A 16,479-nucleotide genomic window follows, 5' to 3' on the forward strand; every position below is an offset into this window, starting at 1 on the left:
TTTAATGGCCCCTTTAGGGCTCATTTAAATGTTTAGTTAACTGAACTGGTTTAAAGGCAACAGGCTGTCTACAAATGAACAAATTGAAGTAATTTTCTACAAAACTTTTAGTGACACTAATAAGTTATTTCGAATAAAACCACCAGTGGGGAACTTGACAAAATGTCCTTTCTCTTTTTTATCTTTTTCCAGCTGGTGGTTTTTTATGGAGCACATGATGAGTTGGATTAATATACAGCAGACTGCTGCGGTTTTAGGCACTAATGTGAGGAAGCTTTCCGAGATACTGTCATCATTTGTTGTATTTATTAACATGAAATTAAGTACGGACAAAAAAAATTATAATTAATATTGAAATGTGACTACCCTTTGCCTTTGAATCTCCACCAATAACCTTTAGGTACAAATTTCCAACATATGTTTCCACATATGTTGCCACAGTTCTACCGTAAATCTTCCTTTTTATCCAAAGCGCTTTACAATGTTGCTTCTCATTCACTCATTCACACATTGATGACAGTGGCTACCATGCAAGGTGCGCACCTCACCCACCGCGGGCAACTTGGGCTCTTGCACGTCAACACATAGCCAGGAGGGACTGGGATATAAACCACTGACCCTGTGGTCCGTGGATGACTGCCCTGTGAGCTCTCTGTGGGTTTAATCTGTCCCAGGCTCCTCTGTGGCTTCGTGTAATGCTAGGCTGACTCCATAATGATCAGATCAGGGCTTTGTGGGGGCTGTGCCATCTGTTGCAGGGCTCCTTATTCTTCTTTTAGCAGAAAATATTGTAACAATACATGCAAGTACTGTGTGTAGACTGTTTGTAGGTTGTCTGTACACAATGTATGGCAGGGGTTACAGAACCAGCCTACTGGGCATGGGCCTAGGGAAGCAAGAGGTCAGGTGACCCCCAGGCCAGAGCATCTGTATAGAGGCTCTGACCTTTTTTTTTTAATTCAAACCAAAAAGAGACAAAAACACAGCCAAAACTGTAAAACAAAACAAAAAAATGTAACTAAAAAAAAGGATTAAAAAATTACCAAAAATAGACACATGAGTGCAAATTTGAAGTGATCAGGGACCATTGAACTCTTTTTGCTCAGGAGCCCAGTTTGAGCCCATGTTCATGCTAAATGATCACGGGCTCTATGTGTTTATGTGATTTCAAAGTGAAGTGCACCAAAATGAACTGCGACAAGAAGTTCAACCCGGCGGCGTTAGGATCAGGGGGCGAACTCTCGCGAGGAAGAGGGCGTAGGCTCGTTCAGCCTGTAGAGGAGGAAGGAGTCGCTGCTGCCGAGCTGCTCGCGCACAACCGCCAGGTCCTGACGGCGACACGAGCGATGCGAGTCCACGGCTGCGAGGAGACAGACTAAAGAGACACAGCTCGGCCGGTTCTCGTCTTCTTTCCGCGGTGTGTGAAGAGAAACGCAGCACAAGTGAGCATGTCGGTGCTGGCGCTGCAAGAGTACGAATTCGAGAGACAGTTTAACGAGGACGAAGCCATCCGATGGATGCAGGAGAACTGGTAAGGTTTCACGGTCTCTGCAGAGGTAGCACCCCCACACCAGTTTCCACCGAGTTTAGCTGCATATTGAGCGCGATGCGTGCGCACTAAACCCCGGGCTGCAACGGTGCCCATGCATCAGCCTCGATCACCGGATTAAACCCCGGCGTGTCCTCTTATATCAGAGCCTCTGTCATCTTCCGAAAGCCGCTTCGTGCGTTTAATGGAATAACCAAATTCAGCCGGGGCCCGCGCGCGGCCGTACCACATTTCAGCACGTATGACTTCACTGAATAGTACGTGCCAGTCCTGTGTTGCTTCATGCATCCTTTGCATCCAGGATTTGTCCTTGATTTCCTGTGATGTATTTTCTCAGCGTCAGTTACCGCGATGTTTTTTTTTTTTTTTTGAAAAGGTCAACAATGGATCCAGCTGCCTCATCCATCCATTCATTCACTGGCCCACTGGGCTGGACCATGTCTGGCCATTGGCTCGTACTCGGCTCCCTATTAGTCATTCTGTGAATTTCTCCTTCATCAGAGATGGGCTTTATTTCAGTAATGTTGGGTGGGAGACTGAAGGGGCACAGTTGTGTTCTACATAATGCTAAATGTGTATATTATGATGATGATGATACAATTAGTTTAAAGTATAAAGCATCAGAAAACAGAGGAAAGTGGCCATCCCAAGTTCCATCAGTCCAAGGTGACATCTGGTTCAAAGCAAGAATCCAAAAACCAAACATGTCCAGTTGCCAGTTGTATAAAGCAAAGCAAAGTAGCCACACAGTACAATAGTTGGGATCAAATATTTTTTGTGTATTTTGTGGGTGTTTTTGCTTGAGGTTATTTCAGCTGTAAAACCGATCAATAATAGACTATCCGTCCTGTAGGCACTCAAAATTATGACTTAAGATAAAATAAATGTAAAATCCGGCCTTGTTTACCCAGAGCAGTATCTGCCAGGCTTTGCCCAGACTGCAAATATTACCCTAGACTAATATTTAACTGTTCCTACTGGGGTTAAGCAAACATTTGCTGCTGTGTGCATTGACGCATTTCATTTGTAGGTCATGTGCAGGTCCATCCAAATATCCTTTGCATGAGCTCTCTGAAGGGTCATTATTGTCCAGCTCCATGAGCAAGAAGGTTGAACAGGAAATGGCTCTAAGCAAAACAAAATGACTTATGCGTGAAGTCACTATAGGCTTCACTAAGCAATTCCTGCCACTATGGTTTGCATGGAAGCAGCACATGGTGGGCAAGAGGCATTCATTTGGTTTCTTCTATCCTCCGTCAGATTTAGCTCGTAAATATGTTTAAGATGAGTATAGCTTTTGGGTATGGTTTTACAACAGCCAGGTTCTTGTTCACTGAAGTAAATGTGTGTGGGGGAGAGAGAGAGACAGGGAGAGAGAGGGAGGGGGGGAGAGGGAGACAGAGGGAGACAGAGGGAGAGAGAGAGCGAGAGAGAGGGAGACAGCATGGTACCAGTGTGCTGGAGCTGTCCATACCCTGGTACTGACAACGGGCCAATAACCTTCATCTTCTGATGTCTGCTGACAGAGCATTAGCCAATCACGGTGCAGCTAATCTGTGCTTACTTCTATCCTCTGGGCTGGTGTGCACACGGCTGATTGTAGGCAATAACTGCAGAAAATTGGGAGTTGTTTTATTGCGCTGTGGTTTTAATTACAGACTTTCACACCACAGTTTTATTTTGTTTAGTTACTGTCAATCAACCTCTGTTAAATGGTCACTTATCAATAGAGGTGTCTGTGAATTCACTCTGTTTATGAATACCAGTTCTGGTTCCCGTTTTTGGCATATTATTTGAAATGTAAAGTGAAACCAAATATGAAATACTGCTTTTTTTTAAGGGTTATTTTTGGGACATTTTTGTCAAATGTCATCCCTCTTTAGTTAAATAGCCAACAATACTATATTTATCTCTTAAGAGAAATTTTATTGTTCTTTGTTTTCTGGAGAGATGTATGCAGTAACCAATGGTCAGATTGTGGAACTGCAACATGTAATGCCTGAACCAATGGATCAGTTTTTAGGGTAAACATTTCTCTTCTGATCACATCCACAAAATCTGATAAAACTAGTTGCAAGTAGATATGAAAAACACTGCACGTATTAGAATTTACCTTCAATATATATAACTATGTGAGTTTTACAAACATTAATTGGAAAACGTTTTGCTGCTGTGAGAACCACAATGGAGGACCTCTGTTAATGCATGACTGCAACTCAAGAAAAGTATTCACACATCAAAGGTAAGAAAGATTTATAATGTGTTTATATTTATTGGTCACCTGCATTTTCCATTTTGTCTAACACTTTTCTGTTGCCGCAGTGTTTTTTTATCTGTATCGTGAAAGATAAAAAGTACTAGATGCATTACTTTTGCACCTAAAAGCTTTTTTCCAGTATGGAAGTACATTTCCAGTATGTAAAATTAACTAGTAGTTAATATCTCGTATTATCTTTTTAAAGTTGAAAAAGCTCTTTGTCGAAATAGTGCGTAATATTTCAGAAGTACCCAGAGCTGTTAAATGAGACAGAAATTATTTTGGGTTGTTCGTTCTTAGGCCATATTATGTATATTATGTTGATGAATCCAATTCATTTATTGTTCTCAGGGAAGCCCTCGGCATGTTTACTTTTCATTATTTTTAGGGGTGACACAGAATTAACATTTGTGCTTGGAAAGTACTGTAATGTAATATCGTTATTTATAAAGCCCAGGTCTAAAATAATGTATTTCAAATCAGATCATCAATGGATGCTGCCTACATTGTGAGTATACGTGTTGCTGTTTTTGCAGGATCAAATGGCAGCTCGTGCACTGATCTGATGTTGTTCCCCGCAGACTTCCAGCTGCCAGCTCAGCTTTGTGAAGCAAGGACGACTAAGCAACTGGTTGTGAGAAGACTAGGAGGAGGAAGAAGTGGACAGTGGACCTTGTTGTTGTTGTTTAGTGATAACATCAGTATCAATTCCTTTCCCTCTTTTACCAGCAGTATAACGGTACACACAGCTCTGAAGGCAGGTTGGAGGCAACAACTTTATCAAGTGCTGATAGAATTGTGGCTCAGAATAATCGGCGATTGAGTGATGGGGCTGCTTAAATATTGTACTGTGGTTTCTGCATACACAGTTGTGTGCAGAAGTGGAAAAACGTTTCCCCTGCTTCGGTTATCGCAGATGTGAGTGTCCTGGTATGTCGTGTGATTAAGTAGCACCAGTGTGTTCTAAACAAAATGTAGGTGCGAATATTTCAGAGGCACATGGCTCAGCAAGCTGGGTGTTATTAATGTCTTTCATACACTGTAAAAGTCTTTGCACTTGTCACTGTTCCAATGCTTTCAACTGTAGGACTGATTATGGAAAGACTGGCTCTGGTAACACGTTGCTTGCCTTCTTAGCGTAACAGTTTTTGCACAACAGTGATTTTGCTTGACGCATGATAGGAACTGTAGTCCTGTGTCTCTGCTGAACATAGAGTCCTATCTTTTATGTGACATGCAGCTTAAACGCTTTCAGTGTAGACATTGTGTTAAATAAATCTTCCAAAAATCTTTCAAACTCCCTGTTTATTTTCGTTTGTACATTTCTAAAAATAGTTCCTTCATTTCATTTTACAAAAAAATCCATCCACTTATTGCAATTAGCTGACGTCCTTTTGTCTGTCCAAATCCACTCCACTGGATGAATTTACCTGTGTAACTGTTAAAGATATTATTTCTATGGTGTGCATTTTAAAGTCTGATTTTCTATGTAGTATAATTCCCAGTGTGTGTGCTTTCACCATCATTAGATGGACTATTAAATCAAACATAGAGCAGGAGAGATGAAAAGTTTATCAGCCATATTCTTAATATTTAAGCTGAAGTAGACTGTAGTGTTTAGTAGAGTTAAAACTTACTTTGTGTCTATATCAAACCTTCAGCTGCCGCTCTGATGTTCTGTTTAACTTGGTGCAATAATGTCATTAAAGTATTCAAATAAAATACTACTGTGTTGTTGTGTAATATGTATTGAGGATTATGTACAGGCCACTCAGTGTGGCTGCTGGCATTGTGCCGGTGCATTGGGATTTGTGTTATTTCCTGTAGTGACGTATTTGACGAGTCAGCTGCAGTTCAGAAAAGGCCAGTTATATATCAAGGTTTTGTTGTTTCCAAAGAGAGATTTACTGTTATCTTCAACCTGCTGACTCACTCCCACTGACTGATGCTGGGAATCTGTGTTAGTATTTCTCTTTTCTTTTTTCTTTTTTTTTTTTTTTTTTAAACCCTTTTAGGTCGATGGCATCCCCATAGTTCTGTCAGAAATGCAGAAGTGTTTTGCCCGGGACTGAAAACAAGTCATGCAGACCCTGAAAATACTGTGCTGAGAATGAACAATGAAATATCTGTTGTGATCTGCTTATTAATTCTGGTTATTGTTATTACCATTATTTATTTATCAGATGCTGTGTTTTGTTTTTTTTAACCAGTGCATTGGAAAGTATTCGTAGGATTAAGTAAGATAAATGATCATGATTCTATGAGATACTACTTTCAGAATGTTGCTTTGTTGCATTTAGCTCAACACAGCTAATCATTTGCTTTCAGATTCTGCAGCATCGTAGCTCTTTCACTAGTCTTAAATGTCAGGTTCCTGGGACTCGATGAGCTTGGGAGTCTCTTCCATCCAAGTTTCATGTTACGTATTCAGTCCAGCAGTCCAGCCTATTGTGTCAAAGCCCAGCAGTTAGCTGGGTGAGGGTGACATCAGGGTGTCCTTTCTGTGGTCAATAAAAAGCATTTGGTCAAATAATTTTTATAGTTTGAGTTTTCTAACAAATGTTTTTCTTGTTTCTGTTCTTGAATAGAAACAAGAGAACATGCCAGCATTTCAAGAAGGCAGCAAACACAGGATGCATAATTTAAAGCCACAGTGGAGTGTAGGTGTAGGAGAGGTAGTTACAGGTAAATATCTGGTGTTTTTAAATATTAAATGAGGAAATTAGCTTCCTGGTGTGAACCTGAGATATTAAAAGTAACTACGCCACGCTGCTGCTAGTGTTTCTTGTGCCTTGAATTTAATGCCTACTCTACCATACCAACTCCTGGAGGATTTGTCTGGGGCTAAATGTGCATAATTCCAGGTATTCCTCTTCATGGCCATGCAGTTTGAATCTGCATGCTGCTGCTGTTTTGGCATGAGCAGCTCTTGGTGATGCTGATCAGTCCTGACCATGTTAACTCAGAATCCACTCGAGGCTTGATGCTTTTTGGGCTGCTCTCGTCCTCACAACTGGCGAGATTTGACATAGAGATGTGGCCTGGCTCCTCAGGAATTAAGGTCTGCCTGGAGTGTTGAGGCGCTCTGGTTTCACTTCCAGATTTCATCAGGCTGCCAAGGAAAAGCTTACATGCAGACAAAGAGAAGCACAGTTCAACATAGTTCTTTTATTTACTCTGCATTTTAGAGAAAATAAATCATCTGTATATTTCTTGCCTCTAACACATGAAGCAATTGTTTGTTAGCTGGTTGGTAAAACATACTTCAGATTCAGATTTTGCATTGGAGCTTTAGTATATACATTTTTTTTAAAAATGGAAAATATGCCACGTGTAAACTACAAAACTAAGGAAACAGTCTCACTTCCAGGTCCTGGTATTTTAAGGGATGATTTATCGCTAACTAAGGTCTGAGGCACCTTTTTTGAGGAGTTCTAGTTTTTACAACTAGGCTGGATTTTTCTTATCGGTTAGCAGTCTTATATCCTGCAGATTGCTTTTTCTTAATACATTGTTTTCATCAAGGCTAAATCAGTGGAATACTTTGTCTTAGGGAATCATTTCCTTCTGTTGTTCCAGGAATGTGTATTGTCACTCTCCTTGAATATCAGTGTGCTTGCTATTATGAGGCATTAGACAAACTTCGTAAAGTAGATAAAACATAGCTTCAGTGGTTAAAAGCTCTGCAGTTTACCATTTAAATATCTACTTTTCACAACCTAAGCCATTTTGTACAGTACAGTTCCGAAATATGTCACTCGTACATGGTGTCTAAACTGGACAAGAAGTCCTATCATATTTCAGTTTGAGTTTCTGAAACAACTACTTGTTTTACAAGCTGGGTGAGTGTAACGCTCAAACTGAGAGTGTAGTAGTAAGTAGGAGTGGTGGGTGTGTTACTGTATTATGTCTGCTTCCTGGATCACTAATTATTCTGTACAAACTGTCTTTGTAACAGCACCCATTTGATCCAATTTTGTAGTTTTCTGCTCATCCTACGCAATGGTTCATGAGCTCTGGTTGCCTGTTCAATGTTTTTGGGTACAAACAACCATGGCAGGGGAATAGAGTTTCCTACCCTCAACTGAACTGCGTGTGTGTGCACACATGCAAATGCACACTTTAGTTAGACAGACACCAGCTCACTGGCACAGGCATGCAGTCTCATCCTCAGACTGCACACTCAGGATTACGTAACGGTTAAAATCTCCTGGACTAGCTAATACAGATCCAAGTTCCGCAGCAGGTTATCCAGCAGCTTTATACAACACTGTCTGTGGGGGATGGGAAGTCCTGTGTGATCCACATCCCCATTCTTGTATGTATTGTACTAAAAGGTCTACATGCAAAAAAAGACGCGTAGTGTAAACATTTTGTGTGACGGAAGCTTTTGTGCTACAGGAGGCCGACTGGGCCAACACCCACTGTCTAACTCGACATCTCACTCTGTGATAACAATCAAGACATTCCATAAACGCCTTACCTACATTAAAGCACCTCTTGCCTATTGTCCTAGTTGTACACATAGATCACAGTCTTTATAAACTGTTAACTTTTCAGTAGCTACTATTCAACTCAGTATTCTTTTTAAATGAAGGCACGTTGGTTCATTTGCTATCAGCTAACCTCAGCAGGAGTAAAGCAGCTGGTTTGCAGCAAGTGAGAAAGCTCTGCTGATTCGGTTAAAACTCCGTGCTGATCCTCCCAGAAAGAGCTCTTACACTGTCGTTTTTCATTTGGGCAGCCCCTGCCCACTTGGACAAGCAACAGAGTCAAGCCTCTTGCCACACCCCTGTTATAAATTGTCCTCTGTACACATAAGTCCAACTTAGAAGTGCTAGTCGCAGTGCTTGTAGTTTTCTGTTACCCCTCTATTCACTGGCGATTTTGTAGTTGGTGAGTGAGAGAAGAGGAAATCAACAGTCTGATTCTTGTTTATTTTTATTCCTACATCAGGGGAGAATGAAACAAGTGTCCCAAGTACATCTTCTATCCTTGCATATCTTTAAGTATGTGTAGACTCTCATTTTACTAAGAAGAAAGAGAGAGTTGTCGCAAAAAGGGATTAATAGGATACCTCCTGTAATTTGCAGGAACCCACTGGAAATACTTAAAACAAACAGGATTTGCGTTTCTCTGTGACTAAGTACAATGTTTTGATTCTCAAGTGGGTGGAGTACGTTTGTAGAAAGGCAAAAATATGAATACACATGAAGGGATTGTGTGACTTCACACTGATTACTCAAATAGACTCAAAATGACTCTGACTACAGACGTAGCTTGGCTGCAGCTGGGACTTCACAGCAAAGATAACAGCAGCAGCAGCAGCACCCCTCCCCCACAGTCTCCACTAACTAGTCAGCAGTAGCCATGCCCTTGGTTTCTTTCTCCCACTATTTTTTTTTTTTCTGACACCAGTGATATTGTAAACATTCTGCAGTTGTCCTCGCACATCTTAACCTTTGGCTTAGTCTAATGTGCGTGACAAGAATAATTGAGAGAATGAGGCAGGAAGGTTCTAACATACCTTTTGCCCATGTGCTGGATCATAAAAATTTCATCCACTGCAACAATCACTGGGAAGATATTCAGACACGAACATTTTTGTCCTGATATTGGCAGTACATGCTCTAAAATGTATGTTTAATAGACTGTTTTTATGAGCAGGTGCAGTTTAGTCAGTTTTTGAGGTTCATAATGTAAACAAGGTGATCACAACAAATTCAATGCTGGTCAGTTGTCCATTTCATTTGTTAGGTGGATATTGTTTTGTTATGACTTTCAAAAGTTTGCTTTAAACGAGTTATTATCAAAGCATGTTTCAAGTGTGACAGAATAAGGCTGCAACTGGTCTTTACTGCCATGCTAAAAGTAATTGAAGGCCCTACCCTGTATCTGTTCAGGATACCATTTGACGTGAATATTGTAAAGCACACAGCAGAATCACAGCTTAGGCTGCATGTTACTGTGACCTTTGACGTGTTTTGCAGTACACTAAACGGGGATGCTTGGATTTCTCCCCTGTAGCCCTCCCAACCTCAGAAAAGTATGTAGGGCACTGTATTGTGTGTCTCTGTTCTTCATGTGTAGTTGGCAAACAGTGATGTCATTCTGCAGTCCGGCACTCTTGTCATTCTGTGAATGCAGGAGCTGCATTTGACTTTGACAGAATTGCTTTGTCCTTTGTTAACTGTAGGTGGCCCACTGGCCCGTGGGCTTCCTGCAAGAGCAGAAATGTGGCATAGTTTATCCTCAGAAAACGGAATGAAGTGCACAATTTGAAACAACTGACAGTGCTTTTGCTACTTCTGTCACCAGTGATTTGCCAGCTTCATTACTGTTATGATAGTTTGAGCTTTATATTGTCAGCATAATTTCCCTTTCAGTCAGGATAGGTGGGGGAAAATGGTTGCGCTATGCACTATATGACACAGTAAGGGTTTTTCTTTCAATGCAAAGATAGTTGTGTTTGGAAATAGATTGGAGAATTGCCGAATCCCACCTACAGCATTATATTGGGCAGATAAGTTAGTGTTCATTAAACATAGTCACCTAATTGTCTGCCACTGTAGTAACATGCCTGTTAATAAATATTAATATCCAGTGTTAATTGACAAGGCCAAATGTTTTTCTGACAGACAAACTAAAAGTGATAATGTAAAGTGTTGAAATTATATACTTGCCCTCTCTGTAAAGCCATGTTTTTCAGCAAGAAAATAGAGCAAACAGTGCTTTGGACATAGTGGCTCTAGCTGTAGGCAGCATGCACACATCTGCTGTTGGTCCTACTCAGCATCCAGTCTGACAAGTCAGGCCACCAGCTCTTTGTTTTTCTGCTGAATGCCATGAAATGCATTTTCTTTAGGTTCAGTTTGGCCAGGTGGTGCTTCAGCACAAGTCCTCTACTTCATGAGGCACAGCAGTGATCTCTGACAACTCCATTAGCGCTGGCGTAGCACAAAATTGGGAGCTGGAACTGTATGGAAGCTATAACTGTAAACTGAAAGCTAAGCGCTTAGCAGCAGTGGGAGCGGGACTCAAATCATTATATCTGCACTGCTTGTGAAACTGCTGTTCCGTATGCTATATTATAGTGGCGCTGCTGGAGAAGGAACAGATAAGAGATGCACACTGGGTGACATTATTAACAATTCCTTTCTGAGTACTGTCAAAATGCTTTTAGCAAAGTGCAGAGAGAAGTCTATCTTTTAAATGTCTTTTCCATAGTGACTTACACAGTAGCTGTACTATACAGATGTAGTCACTCAAAGTGTTTGTCCCTGCCGCTTGTACTCTGCTGCTGGGGTGTGGGTTCATGGAAGGTATGCAAAGAGTCAATCTGTTCATAATTGTGGTATTCATAGGTTTGATACAACTTTATCAATTACACGAGATTTTGTTTTGGAACCTTGTGAACTTTGATGGAAGGTTGCTATTACTAGCTTGTGGAACAGGTTGTTTGACATGGCTGATATGAGGCAAACCAAACAAATATTTGAATGGGATATACAACATAAAGGTCCATGGATAGCAGTGAATGGTGCTGTCGTGTGAATTTAGGTTTGAACAGGAGATTTTTCAGTTGCAGAAAATATGGGGGAGACAGTGTTTACAAAGTGAAAAAGAAATGTGCACACGGTTTGGATTAACCCAAAGTTACATACATACTGTGAAGTTAAAATTTATTACTGGAAACTATATGAGAGCTGGTAAATTGCCTCTTTTATATTCACAATTCACAATGACAAGACAAAATGATCATTTGGAAGAGGAAAACCAAATTTGCACAGTATGAGATTTACAAGAAATTAGAAATGAGTATCATTTTGTTTTTACTACCCTTTATACTGAGAATTTCCTTATATTCTGTTTATGGATATGACTGAGATGATACACTTAAATAATTCACAAGTCTGTTTGTGTCTGTATTATTATTATTATTACTGTAAGAAAAGTAATTTATATGTATGTACAGTTTTGCATATTTGTGTCTCCCCAATAATTACTGGAATTACTGTATGAAAAAATTTGACATACAATGTACAGATGTTTTATACTTTAAACTTGCTGGGGACGGGCCCCGTTGTAGCATAACATTCTTAATAAATTCATTCATTCTTAGAAGCCTTGTAAGTTTTATCTTGTTGTATATTTGGTTTCTTGAGTCCTCACGTTTTATGGAGAACAAACTGTCAAGCAGCTAACTATGAGCTGCTCAGTGCTTGCTTTATCTGATTCTTCGAATATTTTAATCGCTACATTAACCTGGATAGAAACAGGTAATCGTAGGTCAGAGAAAAGTTAATCTCTTTGCTCTTTTTTGTATTTACAGGAAGAAGTCCTTTCTCTTCTCTGCACTCTACGCAGCCTGTATCCTCGGAGGTCGCCATGTCATGAAGCAGAGGGAGAAGTTTGAGTTGAGGAAACCACTGGTGCTATGGTCTCTCACGCTTGCTGTGTTCAGGTGTGAACAACACTATTAATGGCAGCAAGTGTACGGCAAATCACAAACATGATTAACCCAAGTTCTTTGCTATCACATGGACTGCCCTTGCAATTATTCAGGTTGGGTTTCGGTGCACAGGCAGGATGTACAGCAAATAATTAGACTGATTTTATGATGGAGTCATGTGTGGTTTAATTCAGACTGGATGATGTGTGGGGGTTTATTTGGCCCCCACGCAGAATCTAAAGTGTGGGACTTATACTGTGCAAGTTAAAATAGCTGCATATTTTAACACATTGTGATAGTTGTACAAGTCATATACATCACACCTAGTGCATATGGACAATTCATTCTTAGTGCCTCAGACGCCTTTATGCAAACATAAATAACTAAATGTACCACACAATTCCCTGTGAACATTTTTAGCTCTCTCTTAATCTTCTGTCTGTCCATCCAGTATATTTGGTGCCATGCGTACTGGGAGTTACATGATGTACATCCTCATGACGAAAGGGCTTAAACAGTCAGTCTGTGACCAGAGCTTCTACAATGGGCCTGTCAGCAAGTTCTGGGCCTATGCTTTTGTACTCAGCAAAGCACCAGAACTGGGTAAGTGAAGATCTTCTTTTCACATGTTACATATTGTCTAGTGCTGTAAGGTTTTCCTTAACATCTTAACCGATTTTTGTGTTTTTTCATTTTTTTTATTTGACATGCTACTGCATTTCATAATTTAGACATGTTCTCTATTAAATACCAATGAAGAACATTTTATTTGTCCATCCTTCCCTTAACATGTGCCTTTATTTACCCTTACATTATAGATATACAGTATCTATAAACGTAAGAGTCTGTATATGTCCTTCTGGGGCTTGAAACGTCTTGAACTGCAGGCCTACACCTTTAGCAGTTTTTATTCTTTGTGGGAATGAAAGGAGGCAGATGCTCACTGCCTCTGTTTTCTCCCTTTGGTTGGTTTGGGCAACAAAGTGAAACCAAAGAATAGATGGTCACTGTGTGTCCATATAGAGTCACAAATGTTAGGTCACCGTTTTTCCCCAGTACACAAACACAAGATCATGCATTATAGAAAAAGCTGTCATTTTTCACCGTTCAAAGGTATTCATTTCCTAGTGTACATCAGTTTGACAGGAAAACATTACATAGGGGAATATGAATGCTACAGTTACAAAGGTTCCTTAGATTCTTAAGCTGTGTTGTCGTTCAAATTAAAAACCTTTTACATGATACAAACCAAAATTGGCAACCACTGGTACAAAACTGATAGTACAGTCATTTTCTAAGGGTAGACAGACTTTTTTTTACAAAAGCCATTAGTGTAAGTATTTTATACGGGTCATAAAAGTAAATAAGGCTTTTGGTGTCAGTTGTGTTTATTTTTTATAGGGGAGTCAATTAAATTGTTAAAACCTTTTAATCTTGCTCTGTGTGCGCTGTCAGCGTTGTGGTTTTAAATTGTTAAATTAGCCAATATATTTCCAGACAGCCCATGGAATCACTGCCAGTTCTTTTGAATGGGCCATTGGTAATGATATTCTCTTTTTTTTACTTGTTCTCGTCTCTTTATTTATCATCCCCTCTACATCCCCCCATCTCTGTATACTCTGTAAATGTGTCCCACTTTTGGATAAACTCACCTTCCAACCAATCATCTTCTGTCATATTCACAGGTGACACTCTTTTCATTGTCCTGAGGAAACAGAAGCTCATCTTCCTGCACTGGTACCACCACATCACCGTGCTGCTCTACTCCTGGTACTCCTACAAAGACATGGTGGCTGGGGGGGGATGGTTCATGACCATGAACTACTTGGTTCACGCCGTCATGTACTCTTACTATGCCCTGCGGGCAGCTGGCTTCAGGCTGTCACGCAAGTTTGCCATGTTCATCACACTGACCCAGATCACCCAAATGCTGATGGGCTGTGTGGTCAACTACCTGGTGTACTCGTGGATGCAGCAGGGTCAGGAGTGTCCATCTCACATGCAGAACATTGTGTGGTCCTCCCTCATGTACCTCAGCTATTTTGTCCTCTTTGTACAGTTCTTCTTCGAGGCCTACGTCGGCAAGTCCAAATCATCAGCTACGGCTGTCACCAAGAAAAGCGATTAACAACAAAAAACAAAACAAAAAAAATGCCATAAGTAAGGGAAGAACAAGGGATTTGGAAATGGAGTGCAGGGACCAGTAATTAGAAAGAGGTTAAGATTGGGGAGGATATTGATTGGATTTGGCTGATGGAGTGGTGGAGAAGTGGGGGTGGGGTGGGGGGATGACGGTCAAGGAGATGGCTGGTGTGCGTGCTCGAGCATTACTACTAATGTGCAGATCAAAAAAAAAAAAAAAAGGAGAAGACTCAATGGAGGTGAAGTCTCCATTGAGGGATGGTCGGGAAGCAGCGCCGCCATCTTTGGAAACCATCATGAGTTGTCCACTTGAGCTTTTAAAGGTCCCTTTTTGAATTCACCACGAATGGTTCTTTAAACCTAAAAGAACAAAAAGACCAAATCATCAATTTAAAAAAAAAAACATCTGCCATGAGCATATTTTTACTTGATATTAAAGAAGAAATTAATCAGCACATATAAAGATGGATGGAATCAGCTTTAACGTGAGCCATCTGAATATCTTTTTGTCTGTTTGTTAATGTTTGTTATGTTTCAAACTATCGAAGACAAAGTTTGAGGCGCTGGCGAGTGTGTGTTGCTGATGAGCGGTGGCAGTTGATGTGAGCTGGTGGTGGAGTGAACGGCACTGTATCTTCTGTGTCTTACATTGCGAAATGCGATATTTTCTCAGGTTTTACGTTATATCTTTCTTAATATAATATGCATATCAAATCAAAGCAGACATGTTTAACATCAGGACTGGTTTATAGTATGGCTGAATTTCATCCACAATGGCCATATAGTTGGGGAAAAACCATGAGTGAAACAGATTGGACTGACTGACTCAGATGACCATACGGCTCCTGCGCATGATGGGGAAACAGATTCTGATAGTGCCCTGCTGCACCACTTGTCATGACCATGCGTAAGCTACTGACCACACTTGGAACAAGACTTGCCAATGAACAAACACTTCTGCGTGTTAAAGGGTCCCGACCAATGCAGATAAAATTGTCTCTTTAGCACTGAAAGTTTAAGTGAAGGACAAACATGTATGTTTAGCAAAAGAAAAAAAAAATCAATACAAGTTGTCAAAACCTGCTGTATTGACTTTAAAAATAGTATGTATCCTTAATGGTGTCTGTTGTGCTACTGTTCATTTGCACTGTACCAATGTCAAAATAATTGTTGCTGAAAACGTATGAACAAAGAGTGAAAACTTGAAATGTGCCTGTGGTGTTTTATTTTTATTTATATTTCTCATTCCTAACTTTTGTTTGGTACTAAACGGGTAAAGCTATTTAAGGGCTATAGTACCTGCCAGATTTACTAGTAGCACTGCTGAGAGAGGTCAGAGGCTGATTATCACTTCCTTATATCCAGTTTATCTGCTCAGCTGTTTAATTTGGTAGCCAGTACCTTTGCGTGCTTGTCAGACTTAATTAGGTGGATCTTATTTAGCCGTAATTAAGTTTGTGTACCTGTTTGGAACTCTTCAGCATCTGAGGTAATTCTCTTTCTAGTTTCATCTGAATCACTATAGTTAGTGTGTGTGAACCCTGGATAAAATTGGATAGTGACCGAAGTAATTGAACTAATGGCCTTAACCCATAAACTGTTATGCTGCTGGACCTGCATTCAAAAGTGTTTACATCCACTGCTAAGAGCCTCCACCTAGAGGTGAAATTGTGCAGTAAAGCGAGTTTAGCTCAGTTTATTTTGTTGCCTTGTTCAGGCAACAGAATTTAAAAGTCCTGTGATTAATTAGATATATGGATAAGTACACATTGAATTGAAGTGTGCCTTTGAAAAACATGAAATTCATATTTCATGCAGTATTATTTAATAAGTGCAGGGCAGAGCTTGCAAAAAGAAAAAAAAAAGACTAAAAATAAAAGAGCCTCGTGTTTTTTGGCAAGCTGTTTAAAGCGGGTTGCTCCAAATTCTTCTATACCCACATTGCCCATCCACTGAAAGAGTTAGAAAATTTTAACTAAGCTATTATGTATGTAGTATGGGAACTACATATACACGACAAAGGGCGGCGACAAAGAACCGGAAATCACAATCTGCTCGTCCCTCGTTTGGAACTACAAA

The 16,479-nt window shown here is 40.3% G+C and overlaps 1 protein-coding gene across 1 annotated transcript; it reads left to right on the plus strand.

Annotated features, from left to right (window-relative positions):
- The first annotated feature begins 1,275 nt into the window (after positions 1-1,275).
- Positions 1,276-15,612, plus strand: elovl6 (ELOVL fatty acid elongase 6). Its single transcript, XM_067518950.1, has 4 exons — positions 1,276-1,531; positions 12,139-12,270; positions 12,710-12,861; positions 13,944-15,612. Exons 1-4 carry the CDS (start codon positions 1,449-1,451, stop codon positions 14,384-14,386), a joined length of 810 nt encoding a protein of 269 aa, XP_067375051.1. The 5' UTR covers positions 1,276-1,448; the 3' UTR covers positions 14,387-15,612.
- Positions 15,613-16,479: the final 867 nt, after the last annotated feature.

This window comes from Channa argus, chromosome 10 (assembly GCF_033026475.1).
Source record: "Channa argus isolate prfri chromosome 10, Channa argus male v1.0, whole genome shotgun sequence".
In the NCBI taxonomy this organism is placed as follows: Eukaryota; Metazoa; Chordata; class Actinopteri; order Anabantiformes; family Channidae; genus Channa; species Channa argus.

Bases quoted from the DNA above. Each gene is read 5' to 3' on its own strand.
- elovl6 (XM_067518950.1), top strand. From the start codon at position 1,449: ATGTCGGTGCTGGCGCTGCAAGAGTACGAATTCGAGAGACAGTTTAAC. The intron at 1,532-12,138 runs GTAAGGTTTCAC...TTGTATTTACAG, and splicing joins CGATGGATGCAGGAGAACTG to GAAGAAGTCCTTTCTCTTCT. The intron at 12,862-13,943 runs GTAAGTGAAGAT...TCATATTCACAG, and splicing joins CAGCAAAGCACCAGAACTGG to GTGACACTCTTTTCATTGTC.